Genomic DNA, 14,860 nt, shown 5'->3' with positions numbered 1-14,860 from the left:
AACTTCTAGAAAACTGACTAATAAAACTCTAATCCAGCTAATTTCTGTTCGAGCTCCGAGATATCTTCTGCTAATCATAAAAGAATGACTGATAAAAATTAATTGAATCTACCGGACAGTAACTAATATATTGAGAATGTAATCTAATTGTGAGCTAAAACTAACAAATAGAGAAGAAACATTGAGTACAGGACTGAGAGCGCAATAAATACAACAACGCCACTATCTATCTATTTTGTACCTCATTCATTCAAATCTAGAGAGAGATTAGATGAAGTTGAATACATTATCTCTCAACGCAACTACTCTTAAAATCCAATTCATTTATATATTTGCATGTTTTGCGAGCATTCAACGTTGTTAGCACCTGATAAGAGTTGTTTATATTGTGAGATTAATCGAAACAGGCAAACCAATCTGCATAAAGCTAGTCATCATCCAGATCACACCCCTCCCCTGAAGGTGAACAAAAGTCACTCCAGGAGCATATTTGAACAAATAACTTGATACTTTTACACTGATAATGGTCTGCACAGCCTATTTAGCTATACCATGAAAAAAACGTTCCGAAATGTTGGAGTTTACGATGCTTGCCTTTCAATATTTAGAAGCTCTTGAAATGTCTAAAATTCCTTCAGTCCAAAAAATTTGACGCATTTAATCGTTCTGATAGAATCTCTTTTGCAAGGGATACACGAGTGACATTTTTATTTAGTATTTTCATTTTTATTCTGCGATGTGAAAAACCATCCAATCTAAACTGCGTAAATTTCAATCGATTGCACATTTTGGCTCATTTGAAAATTTAGCAAGGCACCACTTATCAGAATTGATCAGATCGATAAAAAATATCCCGACCTGGAAGATTGCAACTTTTCAGCAGATTGGATTTTGAGCGAAAAGTTGTGAAGTATGAGAGAAACGTTTTACAAGCACCAATACAATTTCCTGCTTCGCGATATTCTGTTAGCTGTCTTGTTTCTAAGGCATCTGCATTCTTCTGTGTAAATTGAGGAGGAGCTGCTGCTACGTGCTTCTAAATATCATCTACCTTGGGGGAATTTTCACAATTAGGGTAGAAAATTTTTTGAGTAATTTGAAATCCATCATTGAGGTGTTGAACACGTTCTAGTATTGTATAACCATTTATGAAAGGACGTCTCCGAGAAGCATCCAGAGTTTTCTATTAACTGTTAATCACGATACCACAAAATAGAATTGATCGGTTTTTATCAAAACAAAGAGATTGATGTTGTCTATTTGGATAAATAGAATTGATCGGTTTTTTATCAAAACAAAGAAATGGATGTTGTCCTGTTGGATAAACTTGGATAAACCACATCGTTTTTGTAGTTCACGTGAAGTTTGTATACATTTGAAGTTTGTTCACGTGTCGTTACATTGATCAAAACTGTGAATTCGAAATATATCCATTCAATCGGGGCTTGTATCTAAAATCACTTTCATTGTTGGGACATGTATCAAAAAAAATTCCATTGGATTAGAAACCCTCTCCATTCTATATACGATTTATTGTGGAACCCAATACGGTGAAACGATAATTGATTGCTCAATAACGTGTCAGATAAATAGTAAGCGCTTCCTCGAGCTACTCAGCGGAAAAGTTAGCCTTTTCAGTACTTCCATTTGTTCAAGGCTTCGTGTCTACAGTCTGGAACCAACTGGTGTGACACTCCGTCTATTACTGTGGATGTGGCCTCACTGGCCAGAATAACAGGTGCTATCAAGGTAGGCGGGATCTGTCTCAGAACACCCCCCACTGCTCCTGTTAGACCTCGAGTGTCTTTCCCGTCTACTGCCTCTTGCACTAACGTGATGGCGGTGTCACTTAGACCTGAAAAGTCACTAAGTTCAAACTTTACGACCAACTTTTGATGCTCATATGCTATATTGACGTCAACTGTATCACATAACGCATCAGCAGAGACGGTTATAAAACTAATTCCACGAATTTCACAATATGGTCAGATATTTATACGTATCAACTATCGTTTATGACGTTTTGAATATAACTTTTTTGGTAAAGTTCAGAAACTAAAACAGATGTGAACATTTCTTATACGAAGTACAACAGTTATCTTCTGATAAAGGCAGAAAGCTTTTAGCTGTGATATGCAAGGACATGTCAGTAATAATCGGAGGACTCCGTACAACTGAACCAAAATTATCCCTAAATCTGATAACATGGACTCTCACCTTCGTAGAGCGTTTTATAAGCCATATTAAGTCCCTCTCTGAAATCATTAGGCTGAGCCGCGTGTCTCGAATGGGGAGGAGGTAGAATTGCTTTGCGTGGATTTGGAGACAGGAGATCAAAGGCAGTTTCTGCCGTGAAGTGGATAGCACTGATGAGTCGATTGGTCAACTGGAGGGCGGCAGCAGTTGAGGATGTCGTGAAGGAGGCAGCCCCCCTTTGGAACCCTTTGAGTAGTCTTCCATCTCTCCTGTACTGCTCAATTGGCATGCACACTAGGTCAATGAGACCATGCACTAAAACAAATTCAAAGAACGAATGATGCAAAGCTCAAATGCGTCATCAACCACAAAACATACCCGACAGATTGTCGGAAAATAGCCGCCGTTGATTCCCATAACTCTATTGGGATTGAAAGAAAAGAAAAAATCAACAAACATTGATTTTTGTATAAAAACATTTTTAAGTGCGATTTATTTTGATGTCATTTCGTAATTGAACATACTTCTGTCTCTCAGTGAGAGGCTACAGGGTCTAGTATCAACACCAATAAGCATTATAGATAGTAACTAAAACTTATGAGAAAAAACTTCAAGTACCGGGCATCTAAAAATGGGCTTTATGGGTTTATCCCTTTCCAATTCTGACTTTGATTTTTTTGTACTGACTCTCTTCATTTTGAATTGCTTTGCTGAGCAGCTGCTGTTAAAAAGAACTTTGAGCAGAATGACAGAAGAGTGAAACTAGCCTAGAGAAGTCGAAAAGATTTCACGCAAAATATCGAAAAAGCGGCAAAATGGGTAAAGCGAAAAAAAAGTTCGACGAAGTAAAAAAACATAGCAGGACAAGTCCTGAAATACAATCCAAAGAATTGAATGAAAAACTGAGAACTATTGTATCTGACCAGACGATCAATTGAACAATCCCAGCCGAAAAGACCATCTCAAAAGTTGAGAAACAAACTTTAATTGATATAACTCTGACGCTTTTACCCTGAAGACCAAATATAATAGGATTCAATATACTCATCCATACACGCACAAACCCTTGCAAGATATTTATTCATTAAATGCATATAAACTCCAGCTTCATAAACTGTGACAAAAGCTTCAAAAAACTGACAAGTGTTTCAAAAAACTGAAAAGTGCAAATATTGAAGAAAATTTCTATATTTAGCAAAAAATTAAACCACTTATTTGTCTCTGTAATTTTTTAAGTCAACCCAACTGCAAGACTTGAAAAAGTTTCGTTGGCCAGTAAAGATTGTTGAACTCGAAAAAATGATAAACGAAAAAAAATTGAAAATAATTGCAAATTTAAGAAAGTCATGCTAAAAATTGCGATATTAATATCTTGAAGCATTCCATTGTCTCCAGAGACTACATAGTATCCCTATTTCAAGCTTTATATAGCTTCATAATATGCATTAACTTGCTAAAATGCGTGACAATAAAAATTGAAAACTCTCTTATTGCCACTAGAAACTGTGAAGTAAACCCTCGTCAAATCCTAGAGGAGGTTCTGTGGCCCTTGAGGCTGGAGAAGCCTAAAAGTGACAAACTTTAAAATAGTAAATTTTATCAAAAAATTGCTATAATTGTGAAAATAAAATGTTGAAAACCATCACATGAACAATAAAAATTTTTCAGTAACCAAGTATCCTATCCTATAGGAGGTTTATTGGCACGGAAGGCTGGAAAAACTTAAAAATAACAGTAAATGTTAGGAAATTTGAAAAAATTGCAAGTTTTATAGAAAATTTGTTGAATTCGTTATGTTAAAAAGTTGAAACCCATTCTAATAATTCTCTAGAAATTCTGCGGTAACCTATTATCAAACCCTAGAGGAGGTTTCTGGACACCTACGTCTAGAAAAGCTCAAAAAATGACAAAAATTTTTATTAAACTTGAAAAAAATGTGAAAATTAGTATACATTTGCGTGTGTTTTTAATACCAAAACACATAGTTCATAAAATGGCCACAAAAAGAAATTATTTCTTGCAAAATACTATCGAATTTTACAAGCCTCAATTTTAGACTGGAAAAAGTTCGACGAAGTAAAAAAAACATAGCAGGACAAGTCCTGAAATATAATCCAAAGAATTGAATGAAAAACTGAGAACAATTGTATCTGACCAGACGATCAATTGAACAATCCCAGCCGAAAAGACCATCTCAAAAGTTGAGAAACAAATTTTAATTGCTATAACTCTGACGCTTTTACCCTGAAGACCAAATATAATAGGATTCAATATACTCATCCATACACGCATAAACCTTGCAAGATATTTATTCACTGAATGCATATAAACTCCAGAAATATGACAAGTGCTTCAAAAAACTGACAAGTGTTTCAAAAAACTTAAAAGTGCAAATATTGAAGAAGATTTCTATATTTAGCAAAAATTTAAACCACTTATTTGTCTCTGAAATTTTTTAAGTCAACCCAACTGCAAGACTTGAAAAAGTTTTGTTGGCCAGTAAAGATTGTTGAACTCGAAAAAATGACAAACGAAAAAAAATTGAAAATAATTGCAACTTTAAGAAAGTCATGCTAAAAATTGGGATATTAATATCTTGAAGCATTCCATTGTCTCCAGAGACTACATAGTATCCCTATTTCAAGCTTTATATAGCTTCATAATATGCAGTAACTTATCATTAAACCAAAGAGGTGGTTCCTGCGCCCACGGCGCCGGAAAAAACTGTTGAAAAATTTTCAAAAACACTTCAAAAGAAATTCAGGTTTCATTTTTAAAAAATGCTAAAATGCAAGACATTAAAAATTGGATTTCCACTAGAAACTGTGAAGTAACCCCTCGTCAAATCCTAGAGGAGGTTCTGTGCCCCTTGAGGCTGGAGAAGCCTAAAAGTGACAAACTTTAAAATAGTAAATTTTATCAAAAAATTGCTATAATTGTGATAATAAAATGTTGAAAACCATCACAAGAACAATAAAAATTTTTCAGTAACCAAGTATCCTATCCTATAGGAGGTTTATTGGCACGGAAGGCTGGAAAAACATAAAAATAACAGTAAATGTTAGGAAATTTGAAAAAATTGCAAGTTTTTAAAGAAAATTTGTTGAATTCGTGATGTTAAAAAGTTGAAAACCATTCTAATAATTCTCTAGAAATTCTGCAGTAACCTATTATCAAACCCTAGAGGAGGTTTCTGGACACCTACGTCTAGAAAAGCTCAAAAAATGACAAAAATTTTTATTAAACTTGAAAAAAATGTGAAAATTAGTATACATTTGCGTGTGTTTTTAATACCAAAACACATAGCTCATAAAATGGCCACAAAAAGAAATTATTTCTTGCAAAATACTTTTATCGAATTTTACAAGCCTCAATTTCAGACTGGAAAAAGTTCGACGAAGTAAAAAAACATAGCAGGACAAGTCCTGAAATATAATCCAAAGAATTGAATGAAAAACTGAGAACAATTGTATCTGACCAGACGATCAATTGAACAATCCCAGCCGAAAAGACCATCTCAAAAGTTGAGAAACAAATTTTAATTGCTATAACTCTGACGCTTTTACCCTGAAGACCAAATATAATAGGATTCAATATACTCATCCATACACGCATAAACCTTGCAAGATATTTATTCACTGAATGCATATAAACTCCAGAAATATGAAAAGTGCTTCAAAAAACTGACAAGTGTTTCAAAAAACTGAAAAGTGCAAATATTGAAGAAGATTTCTATATTTAGCAAAAATTTAAACCACTTATTTGTCTCTGAAATTTTTTAAGTCAACCCAACTGCAAGACTTGAAAAAGTTTTGTTGGCCAGTAAAGATTGTTGAACTCGAAAAAATGACAAACGAAAAAAAATTGAAAATAATTGCAACTTTAAGAAAGTCATGCTAAAAATTGCGATATTAATATCTTGAAGCATTCCATTGTCTCCAGAGACTACATAGTATCCCTATTTCAAGCTTTATATAGCTTCATAATATGCATTAACTTATCATTAAACCAAAGAGGTGGTTCCTGCGCCCACGGCGCCGGAAAAAACTGTTGAAAAATTTTCAAAAACACTTCAAAAGAAATTCAAGTTTCATTTTTAAAAAATGCTAAAATGCAAGACATTAAAAATTGGATTTCCACTAGAAACTGTGAAGTAACCCCTCGTCAAATCCTAGAGGAGGTTCTGTGGCCCTTGAGGCTGGAGAAGCCTAAAAGTGACAAACTTTAAAATAGTAAATTTTATCAAAAAATTGCTATAATTGTGATAATAAAATGTTGAAAACCATCACAAGAACAATAAAAATTTTTCAGTAACCAAGTATCCTATCCTATAGGAGGTTTATTGGCACGGAAGGCTGGAAAAACATAAAAATAACAGTAAATGTTAGGAAATTTGAAAAAATTGCAAGTTTTTAAAGAAAATTTGTTGAATTCGTGATGTTAAAAAGTTGAAAACCATTCTAATAATTCTCTAGAAATTCTGCAGTAACCTATTATCAAACCCTAGAGGAGGTTTCTGGACACCTACGTCTAGAAAAGCTCAAAAAATGACAAAAATTTTTATTAAACTTGAAAAAAATGTGAAAATTAGTATACATTTGCGTGTGTTTTTAATACCAAAACACATAGCTCATAAAATGGCCACAAAAAGAAATTATTTCTTGCAAAATACTTTTATCGAATTTTACAAGCCTCAATTTTAGACTGGAAAAAGTTCGACGAAGTAAAAAAAACATAGCAGGACAAGTCCTGAAATATAATCCAAAGAATTGAATGAAAAACTGAGAACAATTGTATCTGACCAGACGATCAATTGAACAATCCCAGCCGAAAAGACCATCTCAAAAGTTGAGAAACAAATTTTAATTGCTATAACTCTGACGCTTTTACCCTGAAGACCAAATATAATAGGATTCAATATACTCATCCATACACGCATAAACCTTGCAAGATATTTATTCACTGAATGCATATAAACTCCAGAAATATGACAAGTGCTTCAAAAAACTGACAAGTGTTTCAAAAAACTGAAAAGTGCAAATATTGAAGAAGATTTCTATATTTAGCAAAAATTTAAACCACTTATTTGTCTCTGAAATTTTTTAAGTCAACCCAACTGCAAGACTTGAAAAAGTTTTGTTGGCCAGTAAAGATTGTTGAACTCGAAAAAATGACAAACGAAAAAAAATTGAAAATAATTGCAACTTTAAGAAAGTCATGCTAAAAATTGCGATATTAATATCTTGAAGCATTCCATTATCTCCAGAGACTACATAGTATCCCTATTTCAAGCTTTATATAGCTTCATAATATGCAGTAACTTATCATTAAACCAAAGAGGTGGTTCCTGCGCCCACGGCGCCGGAAAAAACTGTTGAAAAATTTTCAAAAACACTTCAAAAGAAATTCAGGTTTCATTTTTAAAAAATGCTAAAATGCAAGACATTAAAAATTGGATTTCCACTAGAAACTGTGAAGTAACCCCTCGTCAAATCCTAGAGGAGGTTCTGTGCCCCTTGAGGCTGGAGAAGCCTAAAAGTGACAAACTTTAAAATAGTAAATTTTATCAAAAAATTGCTATAATTGTGATAATAAAATGTTGAAAACCATCACAAGAACAATAAAAATTTTTCAGTAACCAAGTATCCTATCCTATAGGAGGTTTATTGGCACGGAAGGCTGGAAAAACATAAAAATAACAGTAAATGTTAGGAAATTTGAAAAAATTGCAAGTTTTTAAAGAAAATTTGTTGAATTCGTGATGTTAAAAAGTTGAAAACCATTCTAATAATTCTCTAGAAATTCTGCAGTAACCTATTATCAAACCCTAGAGGAGGTTTCTGGACACCTACGTCTAGAAAAGCTCAAAAAATGACAAAAATTTTTATTAAACTTGAAAAAAATGTGAAAATTAGTATACATTTGCGTGTGTTTTTAATACCAAAACACATAGCTCATAAAATGGCCACAAAAAGAAATTATTTCTTGCAAAATACTTTTATCGAATTTTACAAGCCTCAATTTTAGACTGGAAAAAGTTCGACGAAAAAAAACATAGCAGGACAAGTCCTGAAATATAATCCAAAGAATTGAATGAAAAACTGAGAACTATTGTATCTGACCAGACGATCAATTGAACAATCCCAACCAAAAAGACCATCTCAAAAGTTGAGAAACAAATTTTAATTGCTATAACTCTGACGCTTTTACCCTGAAGACCAAATATAATAGGATTCAATATACTCATCCATACACGCACAAACCTTGCAAGATATTTATTCACTGAATGCATATAAACTCCAGAAATATGACAAGTGCTTCAAAAAACTGACAATCGTTTCAAAAAACTGAAAAGTGCAAATATTGAAGAAGATTTCTATATTTAGCAAAAATTTAAACCACTTATTTGTCTCTGAAATTTTTTAAGTCAACCCAACTGCAAGACTTGAAAAAGTTTTGTTGGCCAGTAAAGATTGTTGAACTCGAAAAAATGACAAACGAAAAAAAATTGAAAATAATTGCAAATTTAAGAAAGTCATGCTAAAAATTGCGATATTAATATCTTGAAGCATTCCATTGTCGCCAGAGACTACATAGTATCCCTATTTCAAGCTTTATATAGCTTCATAATATGCAGTAACTTATCATTAAACCAAAGAGGTGGTTCCTGCGCCCACGGCGCCGGAAAAAACTGTTGAAAAATTTTCAAAAACACTTCAAAAGAAATTCAAGTTTCATTTTTAAAAAAAGCTAAAATGCAAGACATTAAAAATTGGATTTCCACTAGAAACTGTGAAGTAACCCCTCGTCAAATCCTAGAGGAGGTTCTGTGGCCCTTGAGGCTGGAGAAGCCTAAAAGTGACAAACTTTAAAATAGTAAATTTTATCAAAAAATTGCTATAATTGTGATAATAAAATGTTGAAAACCATCACAAGAACAATAAAAATTTTTCAGTAACCAAGTATCCTATCCTATAGGAGGTTTATTGGCACGGAAGGCTGGAAAAACTTAAAAATAACAGTAAATGTTAGGAAATTTGAAAAAATTGCAAGTTTTTAAAGAAAATTTGTTGAATTCGTGATGTTAAAAAGTTGAAAACCATTCTAATAATTCTCTAGAAATTCTGCAGTAACCTATTATCAAACCCTAGAGGAGGTTTCTGGACACCTACGTCTAGAAAAACTCAAAAAATGACAAAAATTTTTATTAAACTTGAAAAAAATGTAAAAATTAGTATACATTTGCGTGTGTTTTTAATACCAAAACACATAGCTCATAAAATGGACACAAAAAGAAACTATTTCTTGCAAAAGACTTTTATCGAATTTTACAAGCCTCAATTTTAGACTGGTTTAACAAAAAATTCGAAAACTGACAAAAAAAAAATTGCAACAATTTGGGCTCGAAAACTCTTAAAAAGACCTTCCTAAAAAGAATTAGGGCAATCCCAGTAGCTTCACCACACTGAGATCTTGAATGACTACTAAACGCTGCTAAGGGCCTCTAATAAAACTTCATGCCCGCTGAGCTTTACCTGTTTATCCCGTTTTCAAAGCTCAAAAGTCATGAAAAAAGGTGTGAAAACATCTTACAAAAATAAAAAAAGGCAGAGCACCAATACAATCCAATTCTTGGATTGTAAAAAATAGGAGCGCTATAATAACCGGCTGAGAAGATGAGGGCGGCTATTAATAAGATATGTAGCTTTCTATTTAAATTTATTTAGGTTTCAATATTAGTAAGAAAGAAAAACTGTCGAAGAGAGCTTTTATTGATACAGCCTTTTTAGACTCTTTCTTATTTGAAACACTAATATCTGGCGGCAAAATGATGTCTTTAATGCAATATTCCTTATTAATTGTCCACTCTAATTGGGAACAAACGAAGTCTTAAACTTACTTATTTGAGTGAAAGAGTAGATAGGCCCAATTCCTCCCAATAGAGACGGTATCTGGTTCTTCTTGATATCTCTCAACCACTCTGTTACGCAGTAGAGAACCAAATTGTCGAAGCCCAAAATTCTGAAACAAATGTAAAAGTTACGTTGATTCAAGTTATAAAGGCATATTGTATCCAAATTTCTGTCCATACTCAAAATCAACAATGCAGCAACATTCTCAGCAAAAATGGCAACACAAATACTTTAAATTATTTCACCAAAGCAAATTTTAACCCCATTCACTCACATTGACGGAGGATACTATATATACCTACTACTTTGAAAAATATATGCTCCTCGACATTGTTCGAATCATAACGCCGAGCTCTAATGAGGTCAAGTGATATATTATGCTGCTTTGTTTACACTGTATTAGCGTCTCCAATAGTTCATTTGATTTTTAAGTGTCTTTAAGTCTTTTGTTAAGTCTTTAATGACTTAGTTTTTCCATAACAATTCGAAAAAAAATTGATATTGCTTTTAAGTATGAAGCAATACCAATTTCTGACCAACCCCTGATTCGCATGGATCTTCTTAAGCACTAGCTGAGAGCATTGCACTTGAGCCAGTCCAACCAGCAACCCTACGAGCCTCCCTCTGTCCATGTCCAAGTACTGGCCCTGGTAGTCAAATTTAATCAGCACTTCCGACAGGAAACAGAACTCTCTAAAATTAAAATTACGTTTCAGAGAACATTTCAGAACACCAGAACTTTCAGTGAGAATATTACTTTCTAAGATCTAATGCCAATTGTACTAAACTACTAGCTATAAAAGGTAACTGGAAGACGCAACTAGCACAGTTTAATTTCCTAGGGTCAAATATGACATCTGTAGTTGACTTTGCACACTATTAAAAACAGGGCATTGGGTAAGATGGCAGGTTGGGTAAAAGGGCATTGGGTAAAATGGAATTGGGCAAATTGTCATGTAACCCCAACTTTAATTGCAATCGCCAACCCTAATTCATTAATAAGTGGGTTTCGCAGCAGCAACCACTATCACCGCTAAATTAGATTAAAACTACAAACGTACTTAATGAAGCTGGTCGATCGACCACTGGGAGCACCCGACCTTGATGCACTTCTTGACTTCATAGGAGATCCTTTCGCCGACTTACAAGACGTCGGTAGAGCTGCGCTAGGATTATCTGAAATACCGTCAACTGAAGGGAGAAACTCTTTCTTTGGTTGCCCAACAGATCCAGACGTAGGCGGCAATTCAACTCGAAGCTGGTCGGGGTCAGAATTCTTAAAGGACACTCTGTCTTTGTTCCCGCTATCACCAGCGGCCAGTGCAAACTTCACTTTTCCTCCTTTTTTGGTCTCGTTATTGTTGTTAAATATTTCAATATTGCTCTTGTTGTTATCGGAGAAGAAATCTGACAGGAAGAATACAGTTCGCTGATCAAAGTTGAGTCTCACTGGCAGTAAATTGAGTCGAACTATGTACTCTGAGCCTTCTTGAGTAGTTTCAGATGGAGCACATTCTAGGGACTTGAATAGAATCTGAAACGGCAATTTTTGCTTCAATCGATGCGTCCAGACATTTTTTGAATCTACAAGACCTCACTTTTTTCAATAGTTATTATTATAATTCAAAGAAAGATAAATCATGGTCCTGTATAACGTGGTCTCATTTACAAATATTAAAAATTTCAAATAAAAGTCTAAACAGTCAATACATGCCCCAAGACCTATAAAAATTCAAATATCAAGAAATCAATAATTCGATCTTTACCAGGGGTTAGCTTACACTTATAGTCAGATTAAAATTACCTTGAACAACACAGCTCATGTAAGCCTGTGGCACAACATTCCTACAATACGGCTATGGAAAACATACACCGACTAACTTCGGACGAATTGCTCTCGAACGACTGGCGAGGCAAACAAATTAGAAGGGGGAGAGAGAAGTCTTCAGAGGCTAGAGAAATTTTATGGTGAAAAAAGTTCTCAATAGTGAGCGTTTCGAACCCGAATCCTCTCGAATGAGATTCGGGGACATTAGCCGGGGATATTCGGGGTCTATGTGTGTTGCTCCTCACAAAAAGTTTTATCAATCAAAAACTCAAAAGTCAAGCGTGAAAAAGTCGATCGATGAGCGAAATCTAAAGAATGTTCTAGAAGACAACAAAACTTAGCATAAAAAGACACACGCTTAAAATACATGAAAAAAACTTTCGAGAGCAACTAACAACGAACTGAAACAAAAAATTGCTTTTAATAAATCGAAGCTTCACGTCCGATATCATTATGAGCTTTCACGAATCACTTTCGTTATATTTGTCTGCTTTCAAAAAAATTTAAGCATCCAAAACTTTGCGTTACATTTCATGAAACGTGTACTTTTGGACAGCAAACTGGGGAGTAACTAAATCTTGATTTTTGAAAAGAAAATCTGCAACTGGTAGTAAAAGTTTCAAAATTATTGCTGTTGTTTAATCAAGTCAACTAGCACATTTTTTTGACAAAATGATTGTCGAATCGATTTCAACTGCAGATAATTATGAGGGCATTAATGAGAAAAATAACTCTGAGAAAAATTACACTATTTTTTTCCTTTTAGCTCGCATCTAGGACTAAAATCTTCAAGAATTTTGAGTTCCTCAAAAAATTCGCTTGATAATTGATGAATACCTTAACAAAATTTGGAAAAATTACAAACGTGAATTAAGAAAGATCTCGACATCTTCGTTATTCAGTAGCATACTGGAGCATCGAGAAATCCCGCCTGCGCAATAGAAAAACAGTGGATTCAGTTTTCTTTCCACCCTAGAAACCCCACATAAAAGGCCGAAATTTTGTCTCACATCTTTTAACAGTTTTCAGTTTTTAAAGATTTTGGAAAGAGAAGTCTTCTAAGGGCCAAACATAGACAGATGGGGCTCAAATTTTAAACAATTTATGCCACAACGTGTCGGCGCCTTGCTCAGTTCTTAAAAAGGCAAAAACCTTCGAAATCAATGATGTCTAGCTTCATCCTCTTAAATTGTTGAAAAAATACCGCTCAAGTCTTTCCTAAGTTAAAAAATTTCTTGAAAACAAATTATTAAATTTTTAGGCTTTTCGTGCAACGATCGTTTGAAAAATGGCAATTGCTACAAAATGTTTTAGTTCGTAAAGCTTGGTATATATAACAGTCATTTCAAACAAGTTTTTGGAAATATTTTTTATAAAGTTTAACATTCTCCTGAGTGTTTTCCATACAAAGTTTAAAAAATTTCCTATTGGGCACATTTTGAACGAATGCAAATTGACTCTTTTTGGAAACAAATTCCACTTTTAATTAGATCTCTCACGCAAAGCTTTTTCTACAACCCGTAAAAAGGGGTGTTGATTATTACTGAAAAAGAACAGCCTATCATTTGTCTTCCCGTATTTCCTTAGAAAATGTGACATGTCGGCCCAGTAGTGAGCGTTAAAAATGCTCTTCACCAAGCTAAACTGCAAAGTTCCAAAGTAAATCAAACGTTTCTAAGTTGAAATCCTAAAATTTGACAGATTTTTCAATACGATTGACATGGATATCAGTACCTCTTATCGCAACTCTATTACTCAAGAGAACAACAAAGCTGTAAATTTTGGTTCGAAAAAATTTGATACACACTGCAAAAAATATTTCTCTTAACCGTTCTCTGAAATTTCTCACGATCAATCGATATCATTTGCAAAACTAGTAACACACTTTTCCACATCAAATTTCAGTACATATCTAATGACCATCAATTGAAAAATCTTTCAATTCAAAATAAAACAACGTCGGGAGAATTGCTCTAAAACAACCAGCAAGCCAAAAAAAATTGACAACGACAACTAGTTATTAGTCAAAGTTCAACAGACAGAAACACATTTGGCGCAATTTTTATACCAAAAAAAATAATTCGCGACAAACAGAGCCCTTTCAAGATTTAAATGACTAAATGAAGATTAACCACCTAACATTTATAAGGTGTTCTTGCCGTTTAAATCCAAGAGCAAAAGTCAAACTCTGCGAGCATGAATAAATGAATGAACATCAGACATGAACGAACATCACACATGAACTAACATCACACAAGAACGAAAAAATGAAAGTGACACATGAACAAACAAAAACAAAATCCTGCTAACAAAACTGAAAACTGCGGCTCAAAATTTTAAAGCAGAATCACAATGAAACTCAGCTTCTGTACAGAAACTCATTGACGCTTCAAAATTCATTGAAAACTACGGCTCTTTTGAAATTTCACCAAAACGTACACCGTAAAATTTGAATACAATTGAAAGATTTAAAAAATCCACGTCGAGACAAGCCTTGATTAATTGTTCGCGGCTATAATTAATAATAACCATCAAATTGCCGTAAAATAGCCGCCGTTGACGCGCTTGATGCACATCGGGATTGAAACAGAAAAAAAGACAAATTGTGATTTTTTGTCTGTTTTTTTTTTTTTTCATTTTCGAAAACTGTTCTAATTTAGAGTGCAGTTTCACTTAGATTCTAAAACTATACTTAATTCAGCTTCTAAACTGAAAGCTTATAAACTTAATACCGATATCAGCTAGCAAACACTCTAATGAACTCTGAAAACCTAATTCTCAATTACTTAATGACCGGGCTTTATCGGTTCATCCCGTTTCGTCGATTTTGCTCTTTTGACTTTGACCGTATTCACTATATTGCATAAGTTAATGCGTGAAAGAATTTAAAATTCATTCAAATGAAACAGTGAGTGAGGTCATT

General features: G+C 33.8%; 1 protein-coding gene across 2 annotated transcripts in view; it reads right to left on the bottom strand.

The window, feature by feature from the left end:
* Nucleotides 1–1,370: 1,370 nt before the first annotated feature.
* The window catches only part of LOC142351892 (autophagy-related protein 2 homolog A-like), a 33,413-nt gene continuing 19,923 nt past the window's right edge, over nucleotides 1,371–14,860 (bottom strand). For both annotated transcript variants that reach the window (XM_075404145.1, XM_075404146.1), the window contains 5 exons: nucleotides 11,171–11,643; nucleotides 10,650–10,802; nucleotides 10,097–10,218; nucleotides 2,218–2,511; nucleotides 1,371–1,855 (listed from right to left, as the gene is read on the bottom strand). In XM_075404145.1, the coding sequence (XP_075260260.1) occupies nucleotides 1,635–1,855; nucleotides 2,218–2,511; nucleotides 10,097–10,218; nucleotides 10,650–10,802; nucleotides 11,171–11,643 (1,263 nt within the window). In that variant the 3' untranslated portion in view covers nucleotides 1,371–1,634. The remainder of the gene's footprint in view (nucleotides 1,856–2,217; nucleotides 2,512–10,096; nucleotides 10,219–10,649; nucleotides 10,803–11,170; nucleotides 11,644–14,860) is intronic.

Source organism: Convolutriloba macropyga, chromosome 13, assembly GCF_964194025.1.
Source record: "Convolutriloba macropyga chromosome 13, txConMacr16.3, whole genome shotgun sequence".
NCBI lineage: Eukaryota > Metazoa > Xenacoelomorpha > Acoela > Convolutidae > Convolutriloba > Convolutriloba macropyga.
This window is presented reverse-complemented; position numbering and strand designations above follow the sequence as displayed.